The 22,192-nt window shown below is 43.8% G+C and overlaps 1 protein-coding gene across 1 annotated transcript; it reads right to left on the bottom strand.

Annotated features, from left to right (window-relative positions):
* Positions 1 to 8,573: 8,573 nt before the first annotated feature.
* On the bottom strand, positions 8,574 to 21,377 carry LOC311233427 (TLC domain-containing protein 2-like; the record flags this gene model as incomplete). The annotated part of the gene is made up of 5 exons (XM_084320394.1): positions 8,574 to 8,763; positions 9,851 to 10,050; positions 19,690 to 19,772; positions 20,142 to 20,224; positions 21,337 to 21,377. 5 exons carry the CDS (start codon positions 21,375 to 21,377, stop codon positions 8,574 to 8,576), a joined length of 597 nt encoding a protein of 198 aa, XP_084176520.1.
* Between the last annotated feature and the right edge of the window lie 815 nt (positions 21,378 to 22,192).

Below are 22,192 nucleotides of genomic sequence, written 5' to 3'. Positions count from 1 at the left end.
TCTCTAGTGGTTACTGTTCTCTCTAGTGGTTCTTGTTCTCTCTAGTGGTTCCTGTTCTCTAGTGGTTCCTGTTCTCTCTAGTGGTTCCTGTTCTCTCTAGTGGTTCTTGTTCTCTAGTGGTTCTTGTTCTCTAGTGGTTCTTGTTCTCTAGTGGTTCTTGTTCTCTCTAGTGGTTCTTGTTCTCTCTAGTGGTTCCTGTTCTCTCTAGTGGTTCCTGTTCTCTCTAGTGGTTCTTGTTCTCTCTAGTGGTTCCTGTTCTCTCTAGTGGTTCCTGTTCTCTCTAGTGGTTCCTGTTCTCTAGTGGTTCCTGTTCTCTCTAGTGGTTCCTGTTCTCTAGTGGTTCTTGTTCTCTAGTGGTTCTTGTTCTCTCTAGTGGTTCCTGTTCTCTCTAGTGGTTCCTGTTCTCTCTAGTGGTTCTTGTTCTCTAGTGGTTCTTGTTCTCTAGTGGTTCTTGTTCTCTAGTGGTTCCTGTTCTCTCTAGTGGTTCTTGTTCTCTCTAGTGGTTCTTGTTCTCTAGTGGTTCTTGTTCTCGTTCTCTAGTGGTTCTTGTTCTCTCTAGTGGTTCTTGTTCTCTAGTGGTTCTTGTTCTCTCTAGTGGTTCCTGTTCTCTAGTGGTTCCTGTTCTCTAGTGGTTCCTGTTCTCTCTAGTGGTTCTTGTTCTCTCTAGTGGTTCTTGTTCTCTAGTGGTTCTTGTCCTCTAGTGGTTCTTGTTCTCTCTAGTGGTTCTTGTTCTCTAGTGGTTCCTGTTCTCTCTAGTGGTCCTTGTTCTCTCTAGTGGTTCTTGTCCTCTAGTGGTTCCTGTTCTCTCTAGTGGTCCTTGTTCTCTAGTGGTTCCTGTTCTCTCTAGTGGTTCTTGTTCTCTAGTGGTTCTTGTTCTCTCTAGTGGTCCTTGTTCTCTAGTGGTTCCTGTTCTCTCTAGTGGTTCTTGTTCTCTCTAGTGGTTCTTGTTCTCTCTAGTGGTCCTTGTTCTCTAGTGGTTCCTGTTCTCTCTAGTGGTTCCTGTTCTCTCTAGTGGTTCTTGTTATCTCTAGTGGTTCTTGTTCTCTAGTGGTTCTTGTTCTCTCTAGTGGTCCTTGTTCTCTCTAGTGGTTCTTGTTCTCTAGTGGTTCTTGTTCTCTCTAGTGGTCCTTGTTCTCTAGTGGTTCCTGTTCTCTCTAGTGGTTCTTGTTCTCTCTAGTGGTTCTTGTTCTCTCTAGTGGTTCTTGTTCTCTCTAGTGGTTCTTGTTCTCTCTAGTGGTTCCTGTTCGCTCTAGTGGTTCTTGTTCGCTCTAGTGGTTCTTGTTCTCTCTAGTGGTTCTTGTTCTCTCTAGTGGTCCTTGTTCTCTAGTGGTTCCTGTTCTCTCTAGTGGTTCTTGTTCTCTCTAGTGGTTCTTGTTCTCTCTAGTGGTTCTTGTTCTCTCTAGTGGTCCTTGTTCTCTAGTGGTTCCTGTTCTCTAGTGGTTCTTGTTCTCTCTAGTGGTCCTTGTTTTCTAGTGGTTCCTGTTCTCTAGTGGTTCTTGTTCTCTCTAGTGGTTCTTGTTCTCTAGTGGTTCCTGTTCTCTAGTGGTCCTTGTTCTCTAGTAGGGTTGGGCACCGAAAACCGGTTCTAATAGGAACCGGTTCCTAACTTCCGGTTCTGGAATAGAATTTCGATTCTAAATTTCGATTTTTTTTTAATTATTATTACTTTTTTTAACTTTTTTTTTCTTCTTTTTTTTTGTTTGTTAATTAATACCCTAGTTACAGTACAGCAACCAAATTAAACTGTATCAAGTCAACTGAAAATGTGAATAGTATGATTTTCTTTTTGAAAAAAAAAAAAAAAAAAAAAAATCTCCTTCGAAATAAGCTGTGACCTGTTTTGACCTGCACCTCAAAGAATCGGAATCGAGAATCGTTTAGAACAGGAATCGATATGGAGAATCGGAATCGGAACAGGAATCGTTCAAATCCAAACGATGCCCAACCCTACACACACTACACTACACCACACTACACCACACCACACCACCACACTACACCACACCACACACTACACTACACCACACTACACCACACCACACGACAGTGTTTTTTTTCAGTCGGAAAATGGTCAGAGGTTTACGTAACATTTGAGCTTGTAAACCCCATTGAGGTTTCTTTACAGTGTGAGTTGTGATGGACAGACAAAGGTCTTAAAAGAGTGTTTTTCTAGCACTCTTCAAAATTGACAAGTTCAGCCAAAGTTTAGCCGGTCAATGTGTTTTCACAGATTTACACCTTTAACCCTGTCACGACCACAATACCAAAGGGTTAACCCTTTCTCTGCGACAATACAGAAGGTTAACCCTTTCACTTCCACACAACAAAGGGTTAACCCTTTCACTACCACACTACATAAGGTGAACCCTTTCACTACCACACTACAGACGGCTGTAGTGTGCTAGTGAAAGGGTTAAACGGTAAGACTTTGAATGTTCCTCATTTCACGAGAAGAAAAGTCTAAATTGTTCTCAGGGTGAGCTCCATGCCAGAATCCTTTGGGACCAGCCCTTTAGTGGAGGGCTCAATGCGCTCTTTTCTGTTTTCCACAGCCCTGCTACCAACTCCAGCAGACGGGTGGGTTTTCTACAATGAACACACATCACCAGCTAGACATGACCCACTGCTTTTATCCCCGGGTTGTCATGGAGACGTTTACCATCCAGGCCAAAGATAGATCCCAGTGTAGTCATTCAGAGCTACGCTCTCGTCCCATTACACTATCATCCCAATACACTAACATCCCATTACACTATCATCCCATTACACTATCATCCCATTACACTATCATCCCAATACACTAACATCCCATTACACTATCATCCCATTACACTATCATCCCATTGTGAAAGATAACACTAGGGAGTCTATCGTCCCATTACACTATCATCCCAATACACTATCATCCCATTACACTATCGTCCCATTACACTATCATCCCAATACACTATCATCCCATTACACTATCATCCCATTACACCACACCACACCACACCACCACACAACACCACACACCACACCACACCACACCACACACTACACTACACCACCACACCACACCACACCACACCACCACACAACACCACACACCACACCACACCACACCACACACTTAGGGTTGGGCACCGAAAACCGGTTCTAATAGGAACCGGTTCCTAACTTCCGGTTCTGGAACCGGAAGTAACATATTTGAATTTCGATTCTAAATTTTGATTATTTTTTTTATATTTTTTTTTATTACTTTTTTTAACTTTTTCTTTCTTTTTTTTTCTTTGTTAATTAATACCCTAGTTACAGTACAGCAACCAAATTAAACTGTATCAAGTCAACTGAAAATGTGAATAGTATGATTTTCTTTTTGAAATAAAAAAAAAATAAAAAATCTCCTTCGAAATAAGCTGTGACCTGTTTTGACCTGCACCTCAAAGAATCGGAATCGAGAATCGTTTAGAACAGGAATCGATATGGAGAATCGGAATCGGAACCGGAATCGTTCAAATCCAAACGATGCCCAACCCTATTCTCTAGTGGTTCTTGTTCGCTCTAGTGGTCCTTGTTCTCTAGTGGTTCTTGTTCTCTAGTGGTTCCTGTTCTCTAGTGGTTCTTGTTCTCTAGTGGTTCCTGTTCTCTAGTGGTTCTTGTTCTCTCTAGTGGTTCCTGTTCTCTAGTGGTTCTTGTTCGCTCTAGTGGTTCTTGTTCGCTCTAGTGGTTCCTGTTCTCTAGTGGTTCTTGTTCTCTCTAGTGGTCCTTGTTCTCTAGTGGTTCCTGTTCTCTCTAGTGGTTCCTGTTCTCTCTAGTGGTTCTTGTTCGCTCTAGTGGTTCCTGTTCTCTAGTGGTTCCTGTTCTCTCTAGTGGTCCTTGTTCTCTAGTGGTTCCTGTTCTCTAGTGGTTCCTGTTCTCTCTAGTGGTTCTTGTTCTCTCTTGTGGTTCCTGTTCTCTAGTGGTTCCTGTTCTCTAGTGGTCCTTGTTCTCTAGTGGTTCTTGTTCGCTCTAGTGGTCCTTGTTCTCTAGTGGTTCTTGTTCTCTAGTGGTTCCTGTTCTCTAGTGGTTCTTGTTCTCTAGTGGTTCCTGTTCTCTAGTGGTTCTTGTTCTCTCTAGTGGTTCCTGTTCTCTAGTGGTTCTTGTTCGCTCTAGTGGTTCTTGTTCGCTCTAGTGGTTCCTGTTCTCTAGTGGTTCTTGTTCTCTCTAGTGGTCCTTGTTCTCTAGTGGTTCCTGTTCTCTCTAGTGGTTCCTGTTCTCTCTAGTGGTTCTTGTTCGCTCTAGTGGTTCCTGTTCTCTAGTGGTTCCTGTTCTCTCTAGTGGTCCTTGTTCTCTAGTGGTTCCTGTTCTCTAGTGGTTCCTGTTCTCTCTAGTGGTTCTTGTTCTCTCTTGTGGTTCCTGTTCTCTCTAGTGGTTCTTGTTCGCTCTAGTGGTTCCTGTTCTCTAGTGGTTCTTGTTCTCTAGTGGTTCTTGTTCTCTAGTGGTTCCTGTTCTCTAGTGGTTCTTGTTCTCTCTAGTGGTTCCTGTTCTCTAGTGGTTCTTGTTCTCTAGTGGTTCCTGTTCTCTCTAGTGGTTCTTGTTCTCTAGTGGTTCCTGTTCTCTAGTGGTCCTGTTCTCTCTAGTGGTTCTTGTTCGCTCTAGTGGTTCTTGTTCGCTCTAGTGGTTCCTGTTCTCTAGTGGTTCTTGTTCTCTAGTGGTTCCTGTTCTCTCTAGTGGTTCTTGTTCTCTCTAGTGGTTCCTGTTCTCTAGTGGTTCCTGTTCTCTCTAGTGGTTCTTGTTCTCTAGTGGTTCCTGTTCTCTCTAGTGGTTCTTGTTCTCTCTAGTGGTTCCTGTTCTCTAGTGGTTCTTGTTCTCTAGTTGTTCCTGTTCTCTCTAGTGGTTCTTGTTCTCTAGTGGTTCCTGTTCTCTAGTGGTTCCTGTTCTCTCTAGTGGTTCTTGTTCTCTAGTGGTTCTTGTTCTCTAGTGGTTCCTGTTCTCTAGTGGTTCTTGTTCTCTCTAGTGGTTCCTGTTCTCTAGTGGTTCTTGTTCTCTAGTGGTTCCTGTTCTCTCTAGTGGTTCTTGTTCTCTAGTGGTTCCTGTTCTCTAGTGGTTCCTGTTCTCTCTAGTGGTTCTTGTTCGCTCTAGTGGTTCCTGTTCTCTAGTGGTTCTTGTTCTCTAGTGGTTCCTGTTCTCTCTAGTGGTTCTTGTTCTCTCTAGTGGTTCCTGTTCTCTAGTGGTTCCTGTTCTCTCTAGTGGTTCTTGTTTGCTCTAGTGGTTCCTGTTCTCTAGTGGTTCCTGTTCTCTCTAGTGGTTCTTGTTCTCTCTAGTGGTTCCTGTTCTCTCTAGTGGTTCTTGTTCGCTCTAGTGGTTCCTGTTCTCTAGTGGTTATTTTTCTCTAGTGGTTCTTGTTCTCTAGTGGTTCTTGTTCTCTAGTGGTTCTTGTTCTCTAGTGGTTCCTGTTCTCTCTAGTGGTTCCTGTTCTCTCTAGTGGTTCCTGTTCTCTCTAGTGGTTCTTGTTCTCTCTAGTGGTTCCTGTTCTCTAGTGGTTCTTGTTCTCTAGTGGTTCTTGTTCTCTAGTGGTTCTTGTTCTCTCTAGTGGTCCTTGTTCTCTCTAGTGGTTCCTGTTCTCTCTAGTGGTTCCTGTTCTCTAGTGGTTCCTGTTCTCTCTAGTGGTTCCTGTTCTCTAGTGGTTCCTGTTCTCTCTAGTGGTTCCTGATCTCTCTAGTGGTTCTTGTTCTCTAGTGGTTCCTGTTCTCTAGTGGTTCATGTTCTCTCTAGTGGTCCTTGTTCTCTAGTGGTTCCTGTTCTCTCTAGTGGTTCCTGTTCTCTCTAGTGGTCCTTGTTCTCTAGTGGTTCCTGTTCTCTCTAGTGGTTCCTGTTCTCTCTAGTGGTCCTTGTTATCTAGTGGTTCCTGTTCTCTCTAGTGGTTCTTGTTCTCTAGTGGTCCTTGTTCTCTCTAGTGGTTCCTGTTCTCTAGTGGTTCTTGTTCTCTCTAGTGGTTCCTGTTCTCTCTAGTGGTTCTTGTCCTCTAGTGGTTCTTGTCCTCTAGTGGTTCTTGTTCTCTCTAGTGGTCCTTGTTATCTAGTGGTTCCTGTTCTCTCTAGTGGTTCCTGTTCTCTCTAGTGGTTCTTGTTCTCTAGTGGTTCCTGTTCTCTCTAGTGGTTCCTGTTCTCTCTAGTGGTTCTTGTTCTCTAGTGGTTCTTGTTCTCTCTAGTGGTCCTTGTTCTCTAGTGGTTCTTGTTCTCTAGTGGTTCTTGTTCTCTAGTGGTTCTTGTTCTCTCTAGTGGTCCTTGTTCTCTAGTGGTTCCTGTTCTCTCTAGTGGTTCTTGTTCTCTAGTGGTTCCTGTTCTCTCTAGTGGTCCTTGTTCTCTCTAGTGGTTCTTGTTCTCTCTAGTGGTCCTTGTTCTCTAGTGGTTCCTGTTCTCTCTAGTGGTTCCTGTTCTCTCTAGTGGTTCCTGTTCTCTCTAGTGGTTCCTGTTCTCTCTAGTGGTTCTTGTTCTCTTGTGGTTCCTGTTCTCTCTAGTGGTTCCTGTTCTCTAGTGGTTCCTGTTCTCTCTAGTGGTTCTTGTTCTCTAGTGGTTCTTGTTCTCTAGTGGTTCCTGTTCTCTAGTGGTTCTTGTTCTCTCTAGTGGTTCCTGTTCTCTAGTGGTTCTTGTTCTCTAGTGGTTCCTGTTCTCTCTAGTGGTTCTTGTTCTCTAGTGGTTCCTGTTCTCTAGTGGTTCCTGTTCTCTCTAGTGGTTCTTGTTCGCTCTAGTGGTTCTTGTTCGCTCTAGTGGTTCCTGTTCTCTAGTGGTTCTTGTTCTCTAGTGGTTCCTGTTCGCTCTAGTGGTTCTTGTTCTCTAGTGGTTCTTGTTCTCTCTAGTGGTTCCTGTTCTCTAGTGGTTCCTGTTCTCTCTAGTGGTTCTTGTTCGCTCTAGTGGTTCCTGTTCTCTAGTGGTTCCTGTTCTCTCTAATGGTTCTTGTTCTCTCTAGTGGTTCCTGTTCTCTCTAGTGGTTCTTGTTCGCTCTAGTGGTTCCTGTTCTCTAGTGGTTCTTTTTCTCTAGTGGTTCTTGTTCTCTAGTGGTTCTTGTTCTCTAGTGGTTCTTGTTCTCTAGTGGTTCCTGTTCTCTCTAGTGGTTCTTGTTCTCTAGTGGTTCCTGTTCTCTAGTGGTTCTTGTTCTCTAGTGGTTCTTGTTCTCTCTAGTGGTCCTTGTTCTCTCTAGTGGTTCCTGTTCTCTCTAGTGGTTCCTGTTCTCTAGTGGTTCCTGTTCTCTCTAGTGGTCCTTGTTCTCTCTAGTGGTTCTTGTTCTCTAGTGGTTCTTGTTCTCTAGTGGTTCTTGTTCTCTCTAGTGGTCCTTGTTCTCTCTAGTGGTTCCTGTTCTCTCTAGTGGTTCCTGTTCTCTAGTGGTTCCTGTTCTCTCTAGTGGTTCCTGTTCTCTAGTGGTTCCTGTTCTCTCTAGTGGTTCCTGTTCTCTCTAGTGGTTCTTGTTCTCTAGTGGTTCCTGTTCTCTCTAGTGGTTCTTGTTCTCTAGTGGTTCCTGTTCTCTCTAGTGGTTCCTGTTCTCTCTAGTGGTCCTTGTTCTCTAGTGGTTCCTGTTCTCTCTAGTGGTTCTTGTTCTCTCTAGTGGTCCTTGTTATCTAGTGGTTCCTGTTCTCTCTAGTGGTTCTTGTTCTCTAGTGGTCCTTGTTCTCTCTAGTGGTTCCTGTTCTCTAGTGGTTCTTGTTCTCTCTAGTGGTTCCTGTTCTCTCTAGTGGTTCTTGTCCTCTAGTGGTTCTTGTCCTCTAGTGGTTCCTGTTCTCTCTAGTGGTTCCTGTTCTCTCTAGTGGTTCTTGTTCTCTAGTGGTTCCTGTTCTCTCTAGTGGTTCCTGTTCTCTCTAGTGGTTCTTGTTCTCTAGTGGTTCTTGTTCTCTCTAGTGGTCCTTGTTCTCTAATGGTTCTTGTTCTCTAGTGGTTCTTGTTCTCTAGTGGTTCTTGTTCTCTCTAGTGGTCCTTGTTCTCTAGTGGTTCCTGTTCTCTCTAGTGGTTCTTGTTCTCTCTAGTGGTTCCTGTTCTCTCTAGTGGTCCTTGTTCTCTCTAGTCGTTCTTGTTCTCTCTAGTGGTTCTTGTTCTCTCTAGTGGTTCTTGTTCTCTCTAGTGGTCCTTGTTCTCTAGTGGTTCCTGTTCTCTCTAGTGGTTCCTGGTTCCTGTTCTCTCTAGTGGTTCCTGTTCTCTCTAGTGGTTCTTGTTCTCTTGTGGTTCCTGTTCTCTCTAGTGGTTCCTGTTCTCTCTAGTGGTTCTTGTTCTCTAGTGGTTCCTGTTCTCTCTAGTGGTCCTGTTCTCTCTAGTGGTTCCTGTTCTCTCTAGTGGTTCTTGTTCTCTAGTGGTTCCTGTTCTCTCTAGTGGTTCTTGTTCTCTCTAGTGGTCCTGTTCTCTCTAGTGGTTCCTGTTCTCTCTAGTGGTTCTTGTTCTCTTGTGGTTCCTGTTCTCTCTAGTGGTTCCTGTTCTCTCTAGTGGTTCCTGTTCTCTCTAGTGGTTCCTGTTCTCTCTAGTGGTTCTTGTTCTCTCTAGTGGTCCTGTTCTCTCTAGTGGTTCTTGTTCTCTAGTGGTTCCTGTTCTCTCTAGTGGTTCTTGTTCTCTCTAGTGGTCCTGTTCTCTCTAGTGGTCCTTGCTGGTGTTAGAGAGCACGTCTGCTCGGAGCAGTCTGTAGAACAGCACTGTGTTCATGATGGTCACGAGGCTCAGACCTACGGTCCCCAGCACCAGGACACATCCAGGCATGTTCTCACTGTGGCCGGCCAGCCAGCGGGTCATCCACCCCAGGGTGCACACGCGGAATACCAGAAACCTGACGTCAAAGTGGGGAGGCAGTTGGTTGGATAATGGGCAACGTACAGGTCCATCATTATAGAATGTTTGCCTCCATTAGGCTTGTTTTAGAGAACACCAGGCTCACCAAGTCATATTAACGTGAGTGAAATAAGTCATTTATCAGATATAAGACAGTGAATGGGACCTAAGTGAAAAGATAGCACCGGTATATTGTGGTCATAACCATCCCATTGCCTCATCCCTCTGTCTTTTTATTTTTTTATTTTTTTATCTACTTTTTCTCCCCATTTTTCTATTTTTCTCCCATCCCAATTTCGTATTATCCAATTATTCCCCCCCCTGTCTCGAACATTGCTAGACCATGCCTCCCACCGGTCGGCTGCAATGTGGACCAAGCCTTGCATCACGTGTCCCCTCCGGTACACGAGGAGGCAGCTGTCGCATCTTTTCACCTGTACAGCGCGATCTCTCAGTGGCGAGGAGTAACGCGTGGGAGGCTCACATTGCCCCCGATACTTCCTGATTCTGCTGCACAGGCGCACCAACCGACCTGTAGGAGTCGCTGTCCACAACGTCCGATCCCCAGTGTTCCCCACCCACCGGCTTTCCCACCCCCTATAATACTGCCAATTGTATTAGTATGAACGACCAGCCAAGCCGGAAGCAAGCCGAGAGCTGGGCTCGAACCCAGCATCTCCTGCGTTAGTGGCAAGCGCCTTGCCCACTGCGCCACTTAGCCGCCCCCCTCTGTCTTTATTTAAAGGGATATCCACACATTTTAAGAGGCACATCCAATTTGCGGAACCTAGGAGTCATCCATCCAAAAATACACCTTTCATACATACAGCCCCTGTTTTGAGCCAGCTCATTATTCCTCCAGTGAGGCACAGTTGATAATGTACTGGGATGCTAAATGTTAAAGGGTGATACTAGGCTTCAAGCAGAGTTACCCTGCAACACTAACAAATACAAAACAATGTATTCCTCCAGTAACTCAAAACCAAGTTGGTGCAAGTGCTTTTTGGGTGGACTGAAAGAAATTAAATAATCATATAATGCTTCTTAAAATGGGTAGAGTATCCCTTTTAAGTAGAGCCACTTACGTCCCCAGGTTGAGCAGGCTGGTAATGCGGTAGGGTGTGGAGGTGGGTGTATTTCTGGCCCCTGTCCTGTCCCTCAGCCCAGCCAGTAGCAGGAGCTGGCGAGTGTGGAGGAACACAGAGTTGACCTCAACCAGCAGTGACACAACACCGAAGCCCACGTAGAGGCCAGATACCACTGCCAAGCCAAAGCATGAGATCACCTGAGTGTTGAGAATGGATGGAATATAGTGTTAGCGAATGTGTGCAATGTACACACACACACACATACACACTTGTACACCCCCCCCCTGAACAGCCAGTCCCTCAAACACCCCACACATCAATCCTCACCACATCCCCATCCAAGTCACCCCCCCCTGATAAAGTATGTCATGACCGAAGGAAAACACAAACAGCCCGCGTGCCACTCACACCGCCATGCACAGCGACGGGAATGCCACCCCCACGGGCCACCCCATCCAGTGAACCCCACCCCCAAACTCCACGGAGGAATGACAGGTCACGCACCCCAGGACCTGCAGCCATCAAATGAGAAGACACCGGGACCCCCGGGACATCCCATGCAAGGAATCCCCAAAAGCGCCAGCAAACCGAGGGAGCCCAACGATAAAAACCAGCCAAAATGCATCAAAGCACACCACAAGAGACCAGCACCCAACTCCAGGAAAGGTCTGGGAAAGGCCCAGCGAAGCCATGGGCTCCAACCAAACCCCCCCCAGAGCCGAACGCCAGCCTCCCGCACGCGCTCCGACGGACCCCGGCCAGTCCCCACCACTGAACTCCCCCAATGGAGCACACGACCCGCCAACCCCCCCGCAGAATCCAAAAACATAGAACTCATTAATCCCCCCGCAATGGCAAGGCCACCAGGACCAGAGGCAACAAAGCAGCCCACAGAAACGACACCCTCACCAGCACGCACAATGACAGGCACGGTGCCACATGGTGATACAATTCAAATTTTTATAAAAATAAATTACATAGTAAACATATAGGCCTACATAGATGAAGTGCATTAAAAGGAAAAACACCATATCACTTGTAGAATGTAATAATATGAGTAAATCAAAAACAGTTACAGACTGTTGCAGGCAGTCCTGCAAGTAAGCCTCTAAACTTCCCCTGCGTTATAGGTAGTTTCATCTTCAGCGAGAGCTGAAGAGAGTTCCATGTAGTATAGGCCGGGCACTATAATGAAAGGTTGATTTTCCAAGTTGGGTCTGTATATGGGGAACCTCCAGTGTTTGAGCGTGTCATAGGGTCTAGAGTTACAAACTAGTAGTGATGTGAGATAAGGAGGTAATTTCCCGTTAATGGCCTAAGGATAAATAAATACTTGAATTTGTGCTGTCATCAAGTGATGGAGTTGGTCCATTAATAATGAATTAGAAGCCAACTTGAACTTTTTTTTAGCTATTACATCCTAATGAGTTCTATTTAAATGTAGCCCTGAATCTGATAATGTACCCATATCCCAGTAAAATCACCATGGATACTCTCGTAGGCCGGAGTCAGAGATACAGGAGTCTGACAGTCTGGTTATAAAAATATATGATGATCTCATAGGAGGCAGAAAATACAAAACACAGTTCAGGGTGTGGAGGTGGGTGTATCTCTGGCCCCTGTCCTGTCCCTCAGCCCAGCCAGTAGCAGGAGCTGGCGAGTGTGGAGGAACACAGAGTTGACCTCAACCAGCAGTGACACAACACCGAAGCCCACGTAGAGGCCAGATACCACTGCCAAGCCAAAGCATGAGATCACCTGAGTGTTGAGAATGGATGGAATATAGTGTCAGCGAATGTGTGCAATGTATACACACACACACACACACACACAACCCTAACTCTATTTAAATAACTATACACAAATAAACCAGTCTGAAGATGATTCACTTGATAGACACTGAGTATACCTATGGTATATGGACGGTATATGGGCTCAAGTTTGGTCTGATGAGTACTACCCCAAACTAAATTGCAGTAGTTGATATATGGGTAAACCATAGAGTAATATAACATTGTGGCAACCTCAGTGTGACGTGTTTTTCCAAGAATACCAATACTCTTGGCCATTTTTGTAGTTATGGTTGTGATATGAGGTTTCCATGATAGGGATTCATCAAGCAGAACACCAAGGAATCGTGTAGAACACACCCTAGCTATGGGGATGTCATTGACCACTACTTTAGATGAGGAGTTAAAAATCACAGATTTGAGACAAAAAAAATGAAATTTGTTTTTTTAATGTTTAGTGATAATTTGTTGCAGTTAAACCAAATTGAAAGTTTGTTAAGTTCTTCATTTAAGACCCTAATGATGGTATCAGGATCTTTATGTGAATAGAATACACTTGTGTCATCTGCAAATAAAAATTTTGACAGCCTGTCTGAGACGTTCAGTCACAGACTCATACCCCCCCGACACTCAACTAACCACCTCGGCCAGTCCTTCATACCAGCGGCCATCAGGCTCCGCAACAGTGGGCAGGGACTGCTGCCAGACATCCAACTAGGAACCTAGTAGCTGACTCCCATCGAAAAGGACAATATACTTACCTTATGCATACCGCACATTATGTGAATACTGTATACTTCATCAGATCATATATTTAGCATTTTAGCATTTTGATTTTTTCTTATTATACATTAGATTTAGATGATTGGATTATTAGATTATATATTGTAACTATATATTGTAGGGCAAATATAACTGAGAGGGCATACATACCCTCATCTCACACCTTGTTATATTGTTTACACTGCTTTTTTACTACCTGTACCTCCCCTCCCCCTCCCCCATGCTGCTATGATGCCTGAATTTCCCCAAGGGGGTCAATAAAGGAATATCTTATCTTAACCCTTTCACTGTCACACGACAGAAGGTTAACCTTTTACTATCACACAACCGACGGTCGTGTTGCAGTGAAAGGGTTAACCGTTTGGTAGTGCGGCGGTGAAAGGGTTAAGCGACTGGCGCCCTGTTGCCTTCACTCCCATAATGAGCAAACTCAAAAACTCATCTGTAGCGGACTACCGACCATCACCGGAAAAGGAAACACACCAATTTGCCTACCGGCAAAACAGATCCACCAACGATGCAATAGCCACAACACTACACATCGCCTTTAACCACCTCGAGGGAAGGAATTCCTATGTGAGAATGCTATTCATTGACTATAGCTCAGCATTCAACACCATAGTCCCACGCCAGACTCCACACCACACTCAGGAGCCTAGGACTCAGCACCTCAGCCCCTCTGACCCTCAACACAGGAGCCCCTCACGGGTGTGTCCCGAGCCCCCTCCTCTACTCCCTGTAGTGTACACGGATGACTGTGTAGCCACACACAGCTCCAGCATCGTGCTAAGCTAGGCTAACGTGCAGCCAGATAGCTTAAAAACATGTAACGGTGCCTTTAGCTGAGTATCTGGGTTAATTATAGTCTCTTTTGAGCCTTGTCTCTCTCTGGAGAAGACAATAAGTTAATTTCCCAAAATGTTGGCGTGGTCTTTTAAGGCACAAGGGCGAAAGAGTAGGATGGAAACGTATCTATCTCACTACAGTAGAGGCAGAGCCAAGATTATATACAAATCCAACTCTAAGTGGGGCTGAAGACACAACATTGCAGACAGTAAATAACAGCAAATGTCTGCCAGGGGTCATGGCTGTCATTCATACTAGTTAATAATGTGTGGGCAGGGGTCATGGCTGTCATTCACACCAGTTAATATAATGTGTGGGCATGGGTCTGGGCTGTCATTCACACCAGTTAATATAATGTGTGGTCAGGGGTCATGACTGTCATTCATACTAGTTAATTGTCACGCCCCACCTGTTACTGGACTGTTCTTCCCTGCTCTACCTCTTCCCGTCCCTGTATGTTTGTTCCTTGTGTTTCTGTCCCTTAGTGTTTTCCTTATCTCTCTCTTGCTCTCTATCTCTCCCCTTCTCTCTCTTGCTCTTCATGTTTCCCCTGTTAGTCTAGTGTTACTTTTGTCTAGTGTTACTCTTCTTGTCTTGTATTATGTTATCTGTTTAGTCTTAGTCTTGGTAGTTACTGTCTCTTATTAGGTTCTCTGTTTAGTGTCTGTAGTCTGCTTGTTTTGTCCCAGTGTATGGTGTTTGTCTTGTCATCCATAGTTGTAGTTCCTTGTAGTTCTTTGTCAGTCTGTTTCCCCTCCTAGGTGTCTCCAGTTATAATCAGCCCAGGTGTTTCTCGTTTGTCATTTGTTCATGTGTATTTGAGTTCCTTGTTTCCTGTTCTCTGGGTCGGTTCATTGTCTTTTCCTGTATGCTGTAGTTCCATGTCTCCAGGTTGCTTGTGTTTGTAAGTGTTCCCTGTGTTAGTTTAGAGTTTTTGTTTTGTTTTATTCCTTTTTGTGATTAAATACCCCTTGGACTTAAAGCCGTCTCCCCTTGTCTGCATTTGGGTCCTGCTCTCACCCGCACCTGTGACATTAATATAATGTGTGGTCAGGGGTCATGGCTGTCATTCATACTAGTTAATATAATGTGTGGTCAAGGGTCAGCTCACAGTTGGAAACTGTAAATATCAGTAACATGAACATGTTCAAATCAATCAAAGACTTGTCTTTAAGGATCACAAGAGGTTTGACTGAAGATGTACCGCTACGACAATGATGTCCTTGGAGTTGGTCCTCTATTAAGTATCTATGGAGCAGCCCTGGGATTCTAGTATTCAGCTAACATTCACAACTGAGCTGTGCAGTATTATAAATATGTGAATTCTATTTTAGGGTGGATTCTCCCTTTAAATCCACCTGAATTTCACTGATCACCTAAAACCTAAGCTTTAAGCATTCCTATACTACGGTACATCTCTTGAGATCTGCCAGTCTTGAATCTTTAACATTATTACATTCTGTAGGCCCTATACAGCATGTACAAGAAAAATCAAGTGTTTGTATATGTAGTGTATACTTTTATTAATCCCCTTGGGGGAAATTTTCCTCCTCTGCATTTGAGTCATCCTAACTATTTAGGAGCAGTGTGCAGCCACACAGTGCCCATGGACCACCTCCAGTTGTTAATGCCAGTCAAGGGCAATGGCAGGAGTATGTAGATAGCGTGCATGTCTTTTCATTGTGTGGGGTGAATCTAACCACTGTGCGTTCTATCAGCATGAGATACGTATTTTACTACCTCTCCTGTCAGATCAACAACTGTTGGCAAGGCCACGGGGACCACTCCTCACCTTTGACATGTAAAACCACTTACACTCAAAAACAGTATTTTTAATGGTATATTTTGTAGTACTAATATGTAAGTACTGCTATTTTTATTCTTACTTGTGATTTTTGACTACCTAAATGTTTATTGTGAGTGAGTGATGTTGTAGTCCAGAATGAATTCTTCATATAATGTAACTACATGTGGCTGAAAATTTAATGATTTTTGACAAATGGTTAGGGTGTAAAAGCCAATAAACCATTCTATTACATAACTCTGGCCTGGTTTCTTAAACTATGAGTAGGGACTCAATGGGTAAGGAGACCTGTTGTGTCTTTAATGAGCCTGGATTCTATAGGGTGAAAGACTGGGTCCCGGGCTGAAAAAAGGCTTCTCACAGTGGGGTCTGGGGGGTCGTTGAGAAGGTTCCAGGGAGACCCCAGCAAAATTGAGAATAGTTTAATATAGTCTAATATTTTCTTCTCTTATAAGTCAGCACAATGAATGTATAAGAATGACTATTTTGATTATAGCTTTCAGCCTCTCCTCTCCCCAACCTACAGTAGGTTGACATTTATGTTAGACAGTTAGACAGTTGTGAAATGCTGGACTGAGTCATAACAACTGTCTGTGATAAAATCGTAGTCTGTGGCCTATTATGTATTTGTGGTCCTTGACATGAAAACGTTTGAAAAACCACTCCGTTTACACTTGTTACATGTGAACATTTGAACAATTGATATTTTAAAACTAGTCTGCACGGAGACAGTGTTGTTATTCCAAGCTTAAACTCTACTCTACATCTACTGCAGTGGGATTTTTGCATGAGGTCAAAATCCTATAGTTGTCCCGTATTCCCCCGTGAATCAGTTCATGTCACTTGTTTCACAACTAGGTGAAAATATCAACGGGAGGGCTTTGCAATCTGATTCACTTGCTGACCTACACACAGACACATGTGCATGCAAATAAGGGTGGGGTTACAAAAGCAGGCTCACACACACACACACACACACACACACACACACACACACACACACACACACACACACACACACACACACACACACACACACACACACACACACACACACACACACACACACACACACACACACACACACACACACACACACACACACACACACACACACACACACACACACACACACACACACACACACACACATTTTAATACTTTATTTGGTTCCACAAATTATATTACATAAACAGGGAGTCAAATGTATCGGGGCCAAGCAGCACTGAACACTTAAGGGTACACATAGCACCTCCTTCTCCACGTGGCTAAGCTGCCAATAATAGCTGAGACAGAGCAATATTTGGCTATTTGTTTGGCTTTTCTTTTAGACATTGCAGCAATTCTCAGACCGGTCATGGTGCATTTGTATACATGGCCAAGACTTCCGAATACAAGTACACTATTCTACACCTATACCCAAGGTCAGCCACAGAACAGGCTGCAGAAACAAATTAGTGGGGCGGCATAAAATGTTCTCGGGGGGGCACAATGGTTTTTCAATACAGGTTCCTTTTTATACGTTTCAGCTGGGACAACGGCGCTGTGGCTTGCTTGGCGCTGCCCACGGTGCTGAACTAAACAGCAGAGAGGCAATTGAAAAATCTAATTTCTCTTAAGAACATTCACTTGTACAAAAACAGACTGAACGGATATATATAACAGACCTGCTGGGGCAGCGGACTGAGGTGCTTGTTACACACAGTGTTTTTGTGCTCGTTTTTATACGTTTTTGAATACGTTTGCTGTCCCTTTTACATAGAAATGCCGTTTTTGGCGGATACGTTGTGGCCCTACTGAAAACGCTAAATTGTGTTTTCCGTTTTGGAGTAGCGCCAAAACTCGCCGACAACATGTCGTATAATCTGCACGGAGCCGTTGTTGCGAAAACGCCCATGCGCAGTAGATACCATCTGCGTGCCCTTCCGGTGACAACAGAGCTGTCCCAAATAGCTGCAGCTACCATGTGTTGTCAAGTTATTGTTATAAGGACCCCAGTCCAAGCTACAACAGTCTGCATTCCCTTAACAATTGTTTGTATTGAGCCGTATTGTATTGTACCCATTATGCAATATGTTAAATAAAGTTTACATCCATTCATTCTGCTAGCATTACCGATTGCATGAGCAGCTGGCTAACGTTAGCTATCAGACCCTGTTAGCTCAGAGCTCCTCTTTCAATCTTAACAAGCATTAAACAAAATGGCCCAGTCATCTATTCACCTTTGTTTAATACACAAGGCGTTGTCTCTAATGTTATCTAGCTACTGATAGCTCCCGATATCATCAGTTTGGTGCTGGGTGGTTAACCTGAGCTAGCGTTAGCTTCTAGCCACAATGCTATACTGTTATACTGGCATATTCCAGTCACGTTAGCATGTAGCTAACAATGTAGCTAACAATCCTTGCCGATCCTTTTTGAGACTAAACTATCCGCTCTTGGTGGTCACTTGTGTTGATGTTAGTTTTGTTTCATCAACAAATGAGAGGCAGAACACACAGTGAATGTATCCGTTTTGTTTATTGCACTTTTATTACACTTTGCTGAAAAAGAAGTGCTGCATTGGGTAAATAGGCAAAGATGGCGGCGCCCGCCTTGTTGACATTTTCTTTGCAGGAAGTGTATTGGCACATTCAAGTTCTGATTGGTTGAAAATTGCCTTCATGTTCGCCACCTACTGCCACCTACTGCTTTGGCAGTGTACTACATCACTGTGCTCAGGTGACAAAACGAAAGTGTGACTCGCCTCCCGCTACGTTGCGGCGAAACTCATCTGAAAACTAAACGAAAGTCTAACCGCAGCCTGAGAGCAGGGGACACAAACAGGCTGGATAAGATGGTCAGGAAGGCCAGTAGCGTGGTTGGGGTGGAGCTGGACTCTAGCGAGGGTGGCGGAGAGGAGGAGCCTTGCTAAGCTCCAGGCCATCAGGGAAAACCCCTCCCACCCACTATACACAGACTTGGCTGACAGGAGGAGCATGTTATAGGCTCACACTACCTAAATGCAGCACTGAACGGCACAGGAAGTCCTTCATTCCGACAGCCATCAGACTATACAACGCATCACTGTGCCTCACTGCATCACTGAGCACAGAGTGACAGTTACCATCTTCCTGGACTCTTACTTTTTAAACAGCACTGTGCAATATTACACCTACTGTAGACTTCAGTATATTTTTACTGTATTTATTTACTGTATCTTTTATTCTATTTTTATTCTATTTCATTTTATTCTATTCTTAGGCCATTTGTTTTGTTATTCTTATTCGTGACTTGTTCTGTCTAAATGTTTAATGTTGAGTGATTTGCAGTGTCAAATTTCCCTCAGGATAAATTTCTATTCTATTCTATTCTATATCTTTGAAAAGTCTCAATTTATTCAACACTTCTGAATTCACTGACAAACTGAACTGAACTGACAAAAATAAGGTGCATAAAAAAGCAAACAAAATTCCTCCACAGGCTACTCACCATCATTAGTAGAGCGGCAAGCGGCGTTTGGGGACAGAGTGAAATCTTCTTAAAACACTGCCCCTCCACTCATTCCTGAACTTTTTTGTTAAGTCCTTCTCAAATGCCAACTGAAATTAAATTGGCCTTGCGTCGATAAAGCATACTAAGGCGATGTTCTGTAAAGACGTTCTTGAGAGTAGAAAACAAATTCTCACAGAGTGCCGTGCTAGCTTCAGTAGTGTTGTTTGTTGTTGACATCAGTGCCCACTAGGGCTGTCCCCGAATAAGGATTTGGATAGTTGACTTTGATTGAAAAAAAAAAAATATATATATATATATATATATATATATATATATATATATATAGCAGGGTGGGCACAGCTGACTCAGTGGGCGGGCCCGGCCCCCTAATGCCCGCCCATGGCGCCGGGTCTGGTCAGCCATCACACTCAGTGGTGCGTTATTGAAATCATCTGGGGTGACACGCACCACGTGCACGCGCGCTCCTGGCGCGTGCGCGCGCTCCCGCGAATGCGCATTTAATGTCCCCTCGCTTGGGCACAGACTAAAGACAGTGCCTAATTGCCTCTACGAATGGAATGTAACACGTCTTCACAACAAGTTAGGTGTGAATGTGTCTGAGAACGTATTTAACACACCTGACGACCGGCGCTATTGATATGCAAATAGCGAGTGAGCTTGCACACCGTGCTACCCCGTCCCATGAACAACGCATGCCTGATCACACTGAACAGTGGTTGGTATTTGATATACTTGTCCCGGAAGGCCTGGTCCATGTACAGATCAAAGGTACAGCCTACTTCTATCTATGACCAGCACCTCCCTGTGGCTGGTGTCAACAAAAACAACATCCGGTGTATTTGGTATGTTAGCAAAGACATCGTTGGTAAGGCCAAACCACTCTGGTTTCACTCCATGTTTGTACATTGCTGCACTAGATGGTGATAATTATGTTCCGTACCGCATCAGACACAACGTCCACAATACGGTCATGACGAGCGATGTACACACACACACACCTACACCTACACACCTACACACACACTAACACACACACCTACACACACACACACACACACACACACACACACACACACACACACACACACACACACACACACACAGCTAGGGATCATTACCACAGAGTGGTGCAGAAGCAGCTCCCAGGACTTGTTAAATGACTGGTTGCAGGTATTATCCAAGAAGTCATAGATGAAATAACCTAGAAGAGAAAACACACTTGCATTAAACACACATACATGCCTCATGCATACATGTGTTAAATGCTTTATTCAATCCTTCGGTTAAATCATACATACTGTTAATTTTTATTTATTTATTTAAGGATAAAAAGGGTGTCTCCATCATACGGCCTGGCTACCTATCACAGCAGAAAATTAATAGAATATAATTGTTTATCCCTTTTCTTTGATAGCGCTGCACTTTTCAAGCCACTAAAACAGCCAACATGTCTGAGGCTACCACACACACATTATGCCCCCAACTGCATGTTCATCCCAAAGAACCATTTAACATTTGAATGATTAAATTCGAGTTTTTATGGTACAGTATATCACAGTATGGCTGTCACCTGTAGACACCGACATGAGACTGTGGGAGAACAAGGAGGAAGAGGAGATCAGGTCCTCCGCCATCTCAGGATGGCGGTAGAAACTGCATGGGAGGGAGGGAGGGTGAGGGAGAGAGAGAGATAAAAGGACAAGTACACAGAAGTGTACAGATTAAAGATGAGAGAAAAATTGAGAGAAACAAGGAAATTAATAGAACATCAGATTACAGAGATTGAGAGAGAGGATGTCAAGTTAGTTAAATTAACTTTAGAAAGTCTATAGCCTACTATAAAATTCAAACAATAAAAATACATATAAAGCATGATTAATTTATACACACCATAAAATAGCCCACGTTCCTGTAAGGGAGCTGTGAATTAAAGACGTAGCGAGGTTCCGCCACCTCCGGGCTTTCTTGCGTGCAGGTTCTGGTGTCGGCAGGTATGTCACCAGCGTGTTCAGCAGTCTGAAAGCACATGCTGACCCTCCAGTAACCAGGAACACTGATCTCAAATCCATAAGTCAATATAAATTATTCTGTATATATACTATAGATGACTTAACCCTGTGCCCAGGACATAATAAGATGTGTTTCCCCTTTGTTTGTTTCCTACAAATAGGATATTTCAAACTGAATTGAGAAATATGAGCCAAAGGGGTCCACAGTGTCCAGTCGGCAGCATCTGCCACTGACTGCTATTGGTGACATAAAAGGGTCCGCCCCCTTACCTGGACTCTATTCCGTGTGAACTCATAAACTGATTTATGATAAAGGGTAAAGGGTGTGTGGAGTATAGACCATTTCAAACTTGACAAAATAAACGTTCTAAATTGGCCCATGTGTATTTCCCTTTACAGGGCTAGTGTGGACACAATCTCACTCTGAGATCAAATCCATTCCAATCCTACTTCCATGTGGAAAGGAATGTTGAATGATTTCATATTTGCATAAAAAATTATAACTTCAATCAGTTTCCACTGTATTTAGAAATACAAACAGAATGTCTTGATAGATACGCTAATATTAGCTAACTACCATTAGCAACATGTAAAATGCCAAGCTATAATGTCACATCAAGAAGCTGACATCTGAAATTGTTGTAAACAATAATATTATGTTCATGAAGACAGATCAACATCAACAGTGTTGAGTGCTGAAATGCACAGCCCTGATGTTCTCAAATGAATTATTCAGCACATGGAGACAATTATTACCATGTGATTTGTCTCCCATTGGTGACGGCGGGGGAAGCCATTTTATGTCAGATACCAAATCAAATGCATTGTGCTATATGGCATAAAACATTCAGAGAATAAGATATTCCTTTATTGATCCCCTTGCGGAAATTCCGACATCATAGCAGCATGGGGTACAGGTGCATGGTGGTAAGACATAATACACAATTATAGTACAGTAGAAAAGTAACAATAGGCAGTGTAAACAATATAACAATATAATTAGCTCTATACACATAATGAGCAAGTAGTCTACCCTGAACGTGCTTCTCATCTTGACTAACTCATCATAGAGGGGGTTGGAGGGATTCTCCAGGATTCCAGCTTCCTTCTCATCCTCCTCTCTGCCACCACTTCTAGTTTGACCAGCTTTACTCCCACCATGGAGCTATACCTTCCTCACCAGCTTGTTTAGTATGTTGGTGTCCCTTGAGTTGATGTAGCCCCCCCCCCCCCACCATTATTATAATGATCCATGCCAATTAAGTCTCAGCTGAAGTAGCCTATAGCATGGAGATTGATAATATCATTCTCTAAATGGGGGACCCTGATGTAAACAAGACGAAAGTCTTTCTCTGGTCTGCATCCCCTTAACAATTGTATGTATTGAGCTGTACTGTACTGTACCCATTCTGCAATCTGTTAATAAACTTTTCAATCAATCAAATCAATCAAGGTTTAGCTTTCCACGACTGAAGGACTGCATCTTAGCTTTTATTTACGCCTTTGAAGGCTTTGGTTTATAATTGTGTAACTAAGTCAAAACGGAGTGCTTTAACGCACGAACCTGGAACATAACGGATTTGCACTTTTGGATTTAAATTAATTATCATTA

This window comes from Notolepis coatsorum (assembly GCF_963971535.1).
Source record: "Notolepis coatsorum genome assembly, chromosome: 8".
In the NCBI taxonomy this organism is placed as follows: domain Eukaryota; kingdom Metazoa; phylum Chordata; class Actinopteri; order Aulopiformes; family Paralepididae; genus Notolepis; species Notolepis coatsorum.
Note: the sequence above shows the minus strand (reverse complement) of the source record. Positions and strands in the feature narration are given on the sequence as shown.